This window comes from Mandrillus leucophaeus, unplaced genomic scaffold (assembly GCF_000951045.1).
Source record: "Mandrillus leucophaeus isolate KB7577 unplaced genomic scaffold, Mleu.le_1.0 Scaffold889, whole genome shotgun sequence".
NCBI classification, from domain to species: Eukaryota; Metazoa; Chordata; class Mammalia; order Primates; family Cercopithecidae; genus Mandrillus; species Mandrillus leucophaeus.
The window spans coordinates 756573-770295 of NW_012109685.1; the positions used below are offsets into that span (position 1 = coordinate 756573).

Genomic DNA, 13723 nt, shown 5'->3' on the forward strand with positions numbered 1-13723 from the left:
TTGCATTTGTTAGGGTCATAAAGGGGCTAAAGGAGAAATTGGTGAACCAGGAAGACAAGGACACAAGGTAAGGAGAATGGGTATTTAGTGGATAAATTGTGATTAGGAGTTATTGGTCACTTTCATTATAAGAAATTAGGAATTATAGTAAATAATGAACCATGATATGTTGCCCTTCTTTTTCAAATAATGGTTGATAAGTTCTAAGCAGATGCATCAATATTTGACTAAACATCATATTCTAAAGTTGTTTATTTACAAAAAACACTTACAAATAAGGCACCAGACATTTTCATTTTTTTCCTGTGTCACTACCTTTTCTTTTCTTTTCAAATCAATCACACTCAGCTTTTTTCCTTGATGCTGTGATAGTCCAACATTATTCAGATAGTTGTTCCACTTCACCAGACAAAATTTTATGACATTTGTAAAATTTTATGACAAGTGTTGCTGAGACTAGCAAACAGAGAAGTTGGTAATTGGCTTATAGCTTCTCATCTCAAGTTCTGAAACAATTTATCTATTTATTTCTGACCTCGTTTCAATATAACCTAGATTTTGAGTAAGTGGGAGGTTAGTAATAACTTATGTTATTATCTGGATAGAAATAGAATCCACAGCACAATTTGCATTGCAGCTGGCATGCCCTGCAGAAAAACCAAGGCTGGGATTTAAAGCAAGGTCACCTATTTGCCCTTTTTTTCAACTACTAGTGTAAGTCATCTTTAAGTATCTAAGAATTTGACTTCCTGCATAGTACGTTTTGTCTCAGTAAATTTGATAATATTTTACAAAGTCAAGTAGTTCTTATTAACGCAGGTCCTCTTGACTTTGTTGACGATGTCCTTCTACCCCTTTATTGGGTAGTGACAGAAGACTAGTCTTTTCTTTGGAAGTCAAGAACTGAAGGGGCAATTTATCAATGTCTTCAGGCATTAATATGCTTGAACTTCTTAGCTAAAAATCAGTCTGTTAAATAGCCTCAAATAATCAGGATAAATAGACCAATTTTCTGTACCCTATTACAGTTTGGACATTTATTTTTAAAGTCTTTTATTACATAGACTGTGATAGTTAAGGCATTTTATTTATCTGAAATATAACAGCTGGGTTCCCAATATCAAATTGGAGAAAATAGGAAAAAAAACCGAATGCTTTGGAAATTTCTCTGTGTGATCATTCTTCCACTGAATCTTAAAAATTGTCATTAAAAGTTTTAACAAATATAAAGTACCTGCTATGTACTATGGTTATTCTGAGCACTGGGGGCACGGAAACCAAAAAAAAAAGAAAGTCCAAGCACAGGGGACTAAATTAAATATGTCATAGCCATATAATATAATAATAGAGTATTGGTTAACTACAAAAAACAAGTGTGTACAAATATTAAATTACATCAAAAGATATTCATGAGGTATTCTATGCAGTAAAGCTGATGTAGTAGACTTCTGTTATTTTTGATGTTTGTATCCTTTTCTCCTTCTTTTGGTGATGCTTTCCTTTGGAGAACTTTCACTCCCCATCCCACAGGATTTGGAGATGGAGCTGTTAATCCAGATGCCTTTCCACTTTTCACATGAAACTGGTCTTTTTAATATTTAAACAGGTTAATTATCTAGATTCTCAAATTTGGTTTGGTGTTCAGTGGAAAACCTACAATTTTTTTTGGCATGTCAAATAATTGGCCAAAATTTACTTAGAAAGTTGTTGAAAATTTCTTTATTTTACATTTTAGTGTCACTTGAAAGTGTAAGTGATGTCTTTGAAAATTAATAGGATGGCCATAGCTCATTGCAGAATGAACCTTGAAAGGGTGAGCAGATAGACTGAACTGAAACTGAAAACAGAATGGTAAGAGCTTGGAGGCCTGAAGTTTGGATTCAAATTCACAAATTTGTCTTGAATTTTACCCTACAAATTAGTTAATGAAGATCTTAAAAACTGTTTATGAATATAGGAATGAATAGTAAAATTTCAATAATTAAAATGTGGTATTAGTAACATTATACAGCAGGTCAATACTTATGCAAAAATCATAGTGAAATGATAATAAATTGCTACTCCTAAATTTGTCATTTAACTTCCAGATTATGGATTAGTTGTGTGGTTTTCACTTGTAGGTGAAATAATTCAAATATATGACTCCAAAGTTTATGGAGAATCTATGGAAAATATCCTGTACCTAGTTATGGAAAAATTGCAGTGGACATATCAATCACTGCTGTTTTGTATCTAGTTTTATATTTTTGTAGGGAAATAGAAGTAGCATTTAATTAGGCATATGTGATGATTATCCATGCCAAGAACTAGCTAATTCTCTGGCTTTCCCATTGGGACTGCCTCTTCCCACTGTCAGTTATAGATTCTAGTGAAATATAATCTGAATATAATTATGAGGCTAAAACCAATATGTATGACTCTCATAATTTGTTTAAAAAATCAAGATAAATGATTTCAATATTGTCAAGATTTTAACTCTTGCCATATTACTCTATTAATTTAATACAGTCCTAGTACAAAGCAAGTAGACTCTGTAAAGATCTGCCCAATGATTCAAAAGTTGATTTGGAAGAGTAAACATTTAGGAAATCTAAAAAATAAGAGTAACTATAAATGAAAAATACAGATAAGGGAATTCTCCTTACCTAAGATTAAAATGTATTATAGAATTTCAGTAATTAACATGTTGTGGTATTGGCAATGTCATATAATAGATCGGCAGAGCAGAATCAAAGTCTAGAGCCAATAACAATATAGCATATGTTAAGGATGAATTTTGAAACCTGTGTGGAGAGAATCTATTATTAGAAGAGTGGCCAGTAAGAGAAAAAAGAAAAGATTTCTATGTTTTGTTTTACATCAAAACAAATTACTGATAATTAGAGATGTCTACGTAAGAAGTTACAACATTACTAGAGCAAAAATATAAATAAATGTGTATTTTTGGAGTGGAAAAGGCTTTTCTATGAGTGACATTAAAGGTATAACCCACAAAAGAAATGGCTGATTTGCATTAAAATATTGTATATAGTGCAAAAATTATAATAAGAAAAGCTAAAATAAAAATCACAATGAAAAAATATTGTAGTTTATGAAAAAGTTTTCATAGTATAATTACATTTTTCTAATAATACATCCCCCCCATTTGACACACACTTGGAACATAAATGAGTAACTTTTCTCTCTCTCTCTCTCTGTCTTCTTCTTGGTATCTTTGTCTCTCTTCCTCCTTCCCCACTTCAGAAAAACTTTGAAAGGATAACATCTAAATGTTACTGGTATTTATAGTTAAATGGTTGTATTCAGGTGACTTTTTATATGTATACTTCTCCGTATTTTCTGAATGTTCTATAATTAATTTGGACTGCCCATATAAAATAATTTAAGAAAGTAGAATAATTCAGGAGCCACCAAGTGAACTTAAAACATACTGAGTTAGACCAAGCCTATTTCTATGTTCATTTGCTAGAATAACCTTTGATATGCTTTTCTTTGCTTTTTTTTTTTTTTTTTTAAGGGTGAAGAAGGTGACCAGGGAGAACTGGGAGAAGTTGGAGCTCAAGGACCTCCAGTAAAGTATTTTTTAAAAAATATTTAACTAGGATATGTAAATATTCCTTTTTCTTCCATGACTGTTGGAATATTTTCTATTTAGCAGTTGGATGAATAGCATTACATGAACTTGGTGTCCTCTATTTTTCTACTATGCCAGCATTGGGGGATAAGTACTTTTTCAAAATAGGAGAGGGTCTTCATTATATATTGTAGCACTTTTTTCAACAGAAAAATTCTACCTATAATTACATACATTCATTTACCAGATTTCAGGTCCAAGCAATTGAAAAGCAAATACTAAGCACAAGAGGATGATACATATCTTTTATGTTCTATTGTATTATCACAAGATATAATGAGAAAATTTTGTGTATTCTAAATATGCAGTAGGTATATCATTTATTGGATTAATGTAGCTTATTCCAGTATGTAATCATTATAATTAATTAAAACATTCTTAATTGCTCATATCATGTCTTTTAATAAAAAGTTGGTCCCTTGTGCTTTAGCAGATTTCCGCAATAATATTCACAGTAAGACTTGGGGCATCATCAAACTTCAGTTTCAGATGTTGTTAAATCAGAATTTGCATTACTTTTGTATTACATTAAAAAGGAGTTGTTATACCTTTTTCTTGTTAAAATGAGTAATGACAATTTCAGAAATAATAATTGAAGACTATTAATTTAACATTGCAGCTAGCCAGGGCATAGACTATGTAAAAGACTAGCTCAGGTACTATTCTTAGAAACTGAAGAGTTGAAGACAAACACAGGAACACCCTTTGCCTGCTCTGCTCTTCTCCACAGGACTGGCTGTTTAAAAAGGGTTCAAGGAGCTGCACAGATTAGTGTTTAAGGGCATTTAAAGTGTAAGGGAAATTAAGCTAAAGGAAGTAAGTCAGAGGATCTGGAAGAAATGGTCTCTGCTTTTAAGCCACATGAGAACTTTCAGGGAATCTGTGGTGTCCAGCGTGTTTGTTTCAGAAGTTTGCCCTCCCCTGAGTGTTTGCCATTTGAGACACTAAGAGCTGGACTGTGTTTCGCAGGTGGGCGATAGGGATACATGGTGTAAGTGACATATGCTTTTTTTTAATCTGATGAAAATTTGGTAGGGATTTAAATTTTTTTTTTTTTATAAAAGCCATTCCCAAAGATTCTCAAAACAGGATTTTGCAAACAACATTCTAAAACAGTGTTTACAGGGATTAAGAATCTATGTTGGGTGCTGCGTGGCTCAAGTGGTCCATTGGGAGATATCTGTTAGTGCTTGATGACCTTCTGCTCTTTGGGAGTAGATATGCCAAATTTTCAAAAGCATGTACTTTTTAAATGTACATGCACAAATATAAAGTAATGCACAACTTTAAAAAATATGCTTCTTGGAATATTTAGAGAAAGCTCTGTTCTTCAAACTAGACACCTCAAGAGACAATATGTGGTATTCTTGTGTCGTTGCTATTGACCCAAATATTCTTTTTATAGAAATAACTTTAGAGCTAGGAAATGAGCTATACAAGAAAGAGCAGCTTTCATCTGATATGGCCACATCTCACTCGATATTCTAAATGGATATCCTAAACTGGATCATCTTGCGTATTTGAATTGGAGGTCATTCCTGACAGATCTACATAGAATCTGTGACTGGTCTGAATGAAGAGTTGGTCATGGACTTGCCCCCTTTTCTCCAAGTGAGAAGAAGAGAGAAATGGCTGGCCTAGAGCTCCTTTATCTTAAGCCAATGGGGACAGTTAGCAGGTTGTCCAGAAGTAGCTACCCCCACTTTCCTAGTGGAACATCCACCCTCCTCTGCTTCCAATGGTATTCCCAGGCTCACTCCTTCCAGGATCGATTTTTGGATCCCTCCTACTATGGGACCAGAGAGTCCAGAATGGTAACATTTCAGTATTGAAAGAGATCCTAGAAATCACACTCAGCCCCTCGTTTTTAGGATTATCCACTCTTATGCCTACGATAGGTTCCTATTGCCCCAAGTTGGAATTCAGAATGCCTTTCCTCATAAGAATGGTATCATGAATAGTGACTACAAGGGGTTGATGGAGGCTCCACCTCCTTTCTAGGTTATAGGCTTTTTTTTTTTTTTTTTGAGACAGAGTCTCGCTTAGTCGCCCAGGCTGGAGTGCAGTGGCGCGATCTCGGCTCACTGCAAGCTCCGCCTCCCGGGTTCACGCCATTCTCCTGCCTCAGCCTCCCGAGTAGCTGGGACTACAGGCGCCCGCCGCCTCGCCCGGCTAATTTTTTGCATTGTTAGTAGAGACGGGGTTTCACCGTGTTAGCCAGGATGGTCTCGATCTCCTGACCTCGTGATCCGCCCGCCTCGGCCTCCCAAAGTGCTGGGATTACAGGCGTGAGCCACCGCGCGGTTATAGGCTTTCGTGGGCTAGCCTGGGAAACTACTACTTTTGATGGTGTCCACTGGTGGGAAAAAATTATTTCAAGGTTTAAAATCATGTTACATGTCACCAAGCTACATGCCATGAAGGAAGTGGGAATAATAGTATCAGTTCTATATATGAGTTAAAAGGTAAGTCAAACATATTATCACAATTTCTCTTATGCTGATATTTACTTTTTTGTCAACTCCAGTTTTGTGTAAGACTTCAGAATTTTATAAAAATGTTTACGATCTGAAGAATTCTCCCTGGACTTTCTAAACTAGAAATGTTTGTCTATATATTGTCACTATTTCTTAGTATTACCTTTGGTTATGATAATCTCCATTTTCTAGATCAGCTTTTGTGATGAGATTTTAAAAAGCTTTGCTTCAACTAAAATAATTCGCTTCTCTTTTTTACATTTCCAGGGAGCCCAGGGTTTGCGAGGCATCACCGGCATAGCTGGAGACAAAGGGGAAAAAGTAAGATGGTGATGACAATAATATAATATCAAAATGTGTTAAATATTTAAAATTCTGGCTATTTAAACAAAGCTTTTTATTCAACAACTTTTTTTTTTCTTTTTTTCTTTTTTTTTTTTTTTTTTTGAGAAGGAGTTTCACTCTTTTTGCCCAGGCTGGAGTGCAATGGCACAATCTCAGCTCACTGCAACCTCCACCTCCCGGGTTCAAGCAACTCTCCTGTCTCAGCCTCCCGAGTAGAGTAGCTGGGATTACAGGTGCCTGCCACCACACCCAGCTAATTTTTGTATTTTGTAGTAGGGATGGGGTTTCACCATTTGGTGAGGTTCGTCCTGAACTCCTGACCTCAGGTAATCCACCCAGCTTGGCCTTACAAAGTGCTGGGATTACAGGCATGAGCCACTGCACCCAGTCTAACAACATGACATTTTATGATGCTTTGTAGATGTGTGATGAGGTTTTCGCAATTATGTTGTAAGCACAGATAACAGGAATGAGCAGTATGCATGATATTTGCCATGTATTAATCTATTTTAAATTATATTGAGTAAATCAGAGTAAACAAGGTTTTTACATTTTACCTCATTGTCATGATCAGCAGTTAGCATTGATACCACTGGCACAGTGCCTGGAGTGCTTCTGGTCAGGCAAGACAAAGACAGGGAGGATGGAAAATGAGCGGTAAGCCAAGGCAGGACATCCCCAAAGACACTGGGGCCTCCAGTGACCCACCTGCAAGCTGATCCATGAGCCCTGCCCTTAGCATGGGTTATACACTTATGGCTGGAGGACACTAGCCTGCCCTTATACCTGTCTCAGAAACCAGATTCTCCCAGCACTTCCATACCAAGGCACTCTGCAAGCTGCTGGAGAGATTCCAAGGGGAGTAAGACCTTTATCAAGTCGGTTATTTATTGGGCGAGACAAATAAGTAGATAGTTAACTACAATGTAAGCAAAAGAGACATGAATCTGAGGGCCAGTGGTATGATGGAGTGCAGCAGAAGCAGAGCTAATCTTAATAGGAAAACTGAGAGGGTCCATGAAGGAGATGGCATTAGAAGGATGAGGTATTGCCATTGGTGGAGGATGAAGGACAGGCAGTGCTTAGCTCAGTGATTATCATCACAGAATCATCATGATGCATTCAGAAGTGTTTTCCTTGGCATGTGTGTAGGGATGTGGTTAGCCTCTCTATCAGATTTTGAGAAAGTGGTTACCACTTCTTGGAAAGAATGTTAGGAAAGTTAATTTATAGGCTTCAGAAAATACGAAAAGCATCTTTTCCCACCACCACTTCTGACCCTGACCTCATTCTCTTTATAACCTCTATGGCTAATTGGTGTCAGTTCCACCACCAGCACAGAGCCTTTTATTAACAGTTAAGGAATAATGCATTGTACATTGTACATGCTCAATAAATGAAATTAAATTTTTCTTTTTAAAAAAGAGATGCACAGCTTGGTGAATGAAGGATCAGGCTTATTTATCAACTTTTTTTGTCAATTTAATGTTTTCTTTCCAGGCTCTTTGTCACTTCTAGGTATTTTCATTCTGCCTGCTTTCCTTATCCATTTTTTTCGATCAATATTTCTTTTCTGAAAACTTTGTGTTTGTAAAACATATTAGATGCATTCATATTTCTATATTTATGTTACCTTAAGTAACATTCAGTGTGTATCTTTTCTTTTATTAGATAGTAGATCCCATTTATTTCAGAGCTGCTGATACCTTCATTTTTTCTGGATTTAAATCATCCCCTAGAATATGTGACCCCTCACTTTGAAACCAGTTACTGTTCTTGATATGGTCTTCATTTGAGATATTTTTCTGTTTGGTATTTTTCAAACTTCTCATTTCCTCTGAGTTCTGTCAAATTGCTTTAAAAAAGAAAGAAAGAAAAAAAAAAGCTCTTCTTGTGAACTCAGACCCATAGAGTTGTTACCTAGTAACAGCAGTTTGAGTCTAAGCTCATGCTGAACAGCAGTAAGAGAGAGAGAGAGAGTGCATCAAAGCCATTTCTATAATGCAAAGGTTGGGTTCTGCTCTTGTAATGCAAGGTGAGTGATAAATTCAAGGTCTTTGTCAGGTCTTCAAAATCTCTTCTTCTCTGGTGAATGTAGAATGCCTTTTGCTCTGTCCTACTTTTCAGGGATCAAAGAATTTCAGGGCTCTCTGGTACCTCTGCTTCAGTTGAGTGCTTTGATTCTACCTATGTCTGAAGCTTCTATCACGGATTTTCTAATTTTTAATTCTTACTATACATGCTGTCCACCTAGTTTCCTTGATTTGACACTTGATTCAAATTTGACACTTGATTTCTTGGCCTGACATCTATCCAGTACTCTTGATTGTTTTTCATTTATTTTATCATCTTCACATCTCAACCTGGTTCATTAGAAGGCTGCCTCATTATGCCTTTTTATTCACTTAGTAGATAAGAAAAAGAAAGACAGGGGTTATATTTTGTCAGATAGCATACATACATGCAGATAGCACTAAAAACACTTTTTAAGATCTTAAGATCACATTTTGATTCTCATGATGAAAATAAAGAGGTGATAGTGTACAATACGTTAGGCACATCAGAGATTATTTCAAGATAATTAGATTTATAAAGCTCTGAGTCATTCTTATGTCATCACTTGGTAAAGTGGATCTGTTCTTGAGAAAATAGGTTGGTTACTTTATGCGAATTGAACCTAATATCTGTCTAGGATGGGAGAGGGTATACTAAGGTCCTTCCTGTAATTCCTTCCATGAATCACATGGCTGGACTTCTTATTCCAGATCTTGGTGGGAGATCCAGAATCCCAGAAATCCCTTTCACAGTGTGGCAGCACCAGAGTATAGCAGTTGTTCTTAGAGTGGCTCCATGGCCTTCACCGTTAATAAATTTTTTGTGTGTGCTTTTGAGACAGGGTCCCACTCTGTCTCCCAGGCTGGAGTGCAGTGGTGCTCCCTCCACTCAATGCAATCTCCTCCTCTGGGAGGAGTGATTCTCTTGCCTTAGCCTCCTCAGTAGCTGGGACTACAGGCATGTGCCAACAGACCCGGCTAATTTTTGTATTTTTATAGAGACTGGGTTTTGCTATGTTGGTCAGGCTGTCTCGAACTCCTGGTCTCATGTGATCCGCCCGCCTGGCAGTTAATGAATTTCTGTAGAAATGTTAAGAACCCTGAGAGTAGCTACCAAACTTCTTCTAATAGATTTACCGATCTATTAATAAGCACCTGTGTGTTTAGCTCATGTCAGCAACTGAGAATTGGTGCAGTGTTAACTTAAAACACACAGAGTTGCCCGGGTGCAGTGGCTCACGCCTGTAATCACAGCACTGTTTTGGAGGCCAAGGCAGGCAGATCATGAGGTCAAGAGATCGAGACCATCCTGGCCAACATGGTGAAATCCTGTCTCTACTAAAAATACAAAAATAAGCTGGGGCGTGATGGCATGCGCCTGTAGTCCCAGCTACTCAGGATGCTAAAGCAGGAGAATTGCTTGAACCTGAGAGGTGGAGGTTACAGTGAGTCGAGATCACACCACTGTACTCCAGCATGGGCAACAAGAGCGAAACTCTGTCTCAAAACAACAACAACAACAACAACAACAAAAAAAAAACAGGGTGGCATCAAAGATTGTGTTTAAGTACAGTTGGTATGCTGAGTAGATGTAAACAAGTGTTTTTTTACCTGAGGTGCCTGAGTAATTACTCCTCAGGGATCACTGTTTGTATTACAGGCATAAAACCTCCTTTTCATCTGGCTACTACATGTCTTTAGAAAGGTGGATGCTTCCTTTAACATACATGACTGATCTCGGTTTTTTCCACTGTCTTGATTTTTGCAGGGTGCTCGGGGCTTAGATGGCGAACCTGGGCCTCAGGGTCTTCCTGGTGCACCTGTAAGTGATTTTCCTTCCACAAAGCCCAATGATAGACTTTTTTTTTTGCTATGTATGCATATGTGTGCAGTATTCTTTACATGTGAATAACTAAAGTGGAAAAATGGACAATTTTTATGTATATGTTTAAATTTAAATTTAATTAAGACAAGTATCTTTCTTGGGTACATAGAAATGTTCTTCTGACGTGATATGATTTTTTTTTCTTCACAGATTAAGCCAAATTATTAAGTATTTATGTTTGCTGTGTTTTCCTTTTCTTTGGTTGTCAGGATGCGTTGAGTCTCAGTAACTATCTCATTTCTAGTTTCTTGCCCATTTGATATTTTTCATTTTCTATGGTTTCTGACTTCATTATTCCACATTTTGATTGCCATATGTCCATGTGTCATTATTTTAGATTTCCTCAAGCCTGTTTTTTGAGGGAAATAGACAAAGAAGCCATCCATTGATAACTGAATATGCCACATAAAAAGTAGAAAAGATATAAGAAAGAGAGAATTTCCAACTGTCAAAGAGAATTTCCAACTGTGTTCCAATGGGAAAGACAGAAAGTAACTCAATGATAAACTATACAAGATCAAATGCTAAAGCATAGGATAGATGTCATCCATGTAAGAGGACCTGAGGGGGAGGTTGGTTTGAAAGCCTGTGGGCAGGAAAGGCAGCAAAGTACAGGGGTGGCACCGTTGGTGGTGATGGGATATGTGTGCTGTCCTAGGGGCTGTCACTGCCTGGAGTTGAAAGTTTGGTTGAAAAGATGAGATTGGATGAATAAGGTAGAACTAAATCATGGAGAATGTTTAATGCCAACCTGAGCCATTTGAACAGATCCAGTAGCAATAGGGAGCCATTTGAGGTTTTAGAGTTAAGCAACTCAACAAAAACTGTATTTTAGGAAGACACAGCCTCTTATCTATTACCATCTGTAGCATATATCAACATTAGCTAGATCACTTCGACAGAAATCACTAATATTGACTATGGGATTAAATAATATGAGGGAAAGATTGGCAACTAATCCAAACCTCAAACCTCTATAACAGTCAATGAAGTTAGCTGATATGTACATGCAGTTACTGATGTCGAAATCCACTGCATGGAGCCATTATATGTTACACGCAAGAACACAGAGGCATAATGCATTTAAGGGGAAAACAAAAGACAGTCAAGTCTTAGTTATCTCTATGGCAATATCCATTTTTGAGACAATGCCATTTTTATAGAAAAATTTCTTCATCTAGACTTCCTTGATAGAGCAAAACCACTGTGGTGGAAGACCAATAGTTGGGTGACACGGATGATGCTTTCTAATTTTTAAAAGTTGATTAATAAGTAACTTTTGCTTATATTAACAAATTTTATTTTCATACAGGGTGATCAAGGACAGCGAGGACCTCCAGGAGAAGCAGGTCCCAAAGGAGAGAGAGTGAGTTTAAATTCGTCACTCTAAGCCTCCTGCTTTTCAGTGTCATCTGCTGATTATGCTGATCTCTTTGACATGTCTAAGTATTATGATAACTGAACATGTTTTATCTATTCTTTCTCTTCCGCCCTGCAGGGGGCTCAAGGTGCTAGAGGAATTCCTGGTCTCCCTGGGCCCAAAGGAGACACGGTATGTCCTGAGCTGTAGTCATCAAGCACATTTTTCAGTGATCATTGACTTGCAATAAAACTTTAGAAAATAATGAAGGGAAAAAGAATGTGACTGTATGTAAGAGACAGTATGTTGCTTTGTGTGTGTTTAGGGTTTGCCAGGTGTGGATGGCCGTGATGGGATCCCTGGAATGCCTGGAACAAAGGTAGGCTGTGTAATTTAGTCCAAGAGTGAGTGGGACTGCCTCTGCCCTGGCCAACTGAGCGCAACATTTCCATTACTAAATCACCAAAATATTTATTTAGCTAGCTTTGGCTTTTTCCCTTCCTTTAATTTTTGAATCAAGTGTCAAGTATGAAATATTTGTTGGAATAGTATAATTATTTGCTTGGTTTCAGGAACTCAGTAAAATTACCGTGTTGATGAAAGTAGGTTGAGAGAGACTGTGCGTTTTGGTCGAATTATGTCCTATTTCCCACCCTACTCCCTCACCCTAAATTAAGTCACTTTATAAAAGTGCATGTAAAGTCAGCTGTTGGGACAATCCTTTTACTTAAAACGTCTGTGCTCCTCCCTTTCTTAAAAGTGATACAGCAGTTCATACAGGTTCAATCATGTGATAAAAGCTTTTTTTGCAGGGTGAACCAGGAAAACCTGGGCCTCCTGGTGATGCAGGATTGCAGGGGTTACCAGTAAGTATTTGATTCTTTACATGTTAATTGGTTTATATACATGTTTTCAAGATATACATTTTGGGGAGAGACATGCTACCTAATTTGATAAGTTCTGGGGAAGATACGATGTTTTACTTTTACATTTTTACAATTTACATTTGTATTTTATATACTTGTTCTCTGAATAGCTATTTGTGTAATAACTGTAAATAATAGGCTTTAATTTTATGGTTTGGATTCCTTTTCTGTCTTTAGTTTACTCAGTCTTTTTAATATATTTTTTAACTAACCCTAAGCTCTAGGGTTATGTATATTTCATTCCACTTTAAACCAGTTCTAAAGTTCTTCTTAGTAGGGTTAAGCTACAAGAGTGCTGAGAGTGTGATCAGTTGACCCCTTGGATTATGTACTATTTTTAGTCATTCAAATTGGTGTTTCCTTGCATTAATGTGTCTGGAAGTTCATGTGGATTGTACCACGTGTATTCTTGGCTCTTTGGAGGCAAATCTTTCTAATTAATAAAGAATACTTGGTAATATCAAAGCCTGGCCCCCTATCTTTTATGACACCTAATGCTTTTTAAATAATCAGATAAATTAGCACTCCCAATAATATCAAATCTGAGTTAGACCCAGCATCTTCCTACCATTTCGTTTTTCTACTACAAAGCCCAACATTTTTGAGAGGTCTTATTTTATTACTCCGTACATGAAACCATGTCACAAGCCTGTAGTCTCTGTCCTGCCTATTAGAGCTCCTCTTGACCTGAAAATGGTACTGGATTCTAATTTGGGAAGTTTGTCCTTGAAAAGTAACTTTAGTTTAAAGACAAGATTTGCTTTAAGGGCATTTAGCTTTAACAAGCCAGATATAGTAAAGTCATGCCCTCTAAACTGTGGGTAGTTCTATAAATGACTGTGCAGGGTTTGGGAACTAGGAAGCATCTTCCTCACATTAAAGCTTTGAGGTTGCCATGATTCCCTCAGCCTCCCTGCAGTGTGCAGTGGGCTTGGCATCTCATGGATTCTCAGAGGAAGTGATTAAACTCGCATTGTGTATGTATTCTTTTAGGGTGTACCTGGAATTCCTGGTGCAAAGGGTGTTGCTGGTGAAAAGGTAA

General features: G+C 37.1%; 1 protein-coding gene across 2 annotated transcripts in view; it reads left to right on the forward strand.

Annotated features, from left to right (window-relative positions):
* COL9A1 (collagen, type IX, alpha 1) overlaps positions 1-13723 on the forward strand; it is a 100878-nt gene that overhangs the window by 49653 nt on the left and 37502 nt on the right. For both annotated transcript variants that reach the window (XM_011969391.1, XM_011969392.1), the window contains 9 exons: positions 14-67; positions 3518-3571; positions 6379-6432; positions 10279-10332; positions 11708-11761; positions 11894-11947; positions 12081-12134; positions 12568-12621; positions 13675-13719. In XM_011969391.1, the coding sequence (XP_011824781.1) occupies positions 14-67; positions 3518-3571; positions 6379-6432; positions 10279-10332; positions 11708-11761; positions 11894-11947; positions 12081-12134; positions 12568-12621; positions 13675-13719 (477 nt within the window). The remainder of the gene's footprint in view (positions 1-13; positions 68-3517; positions 3572-6378; positions 6433-10278; positions 10333-11707; positions 11762-11893; positions 11948-12080; positions 12135-12567; positions 12622-13674; positions 13720-13723) is intronic.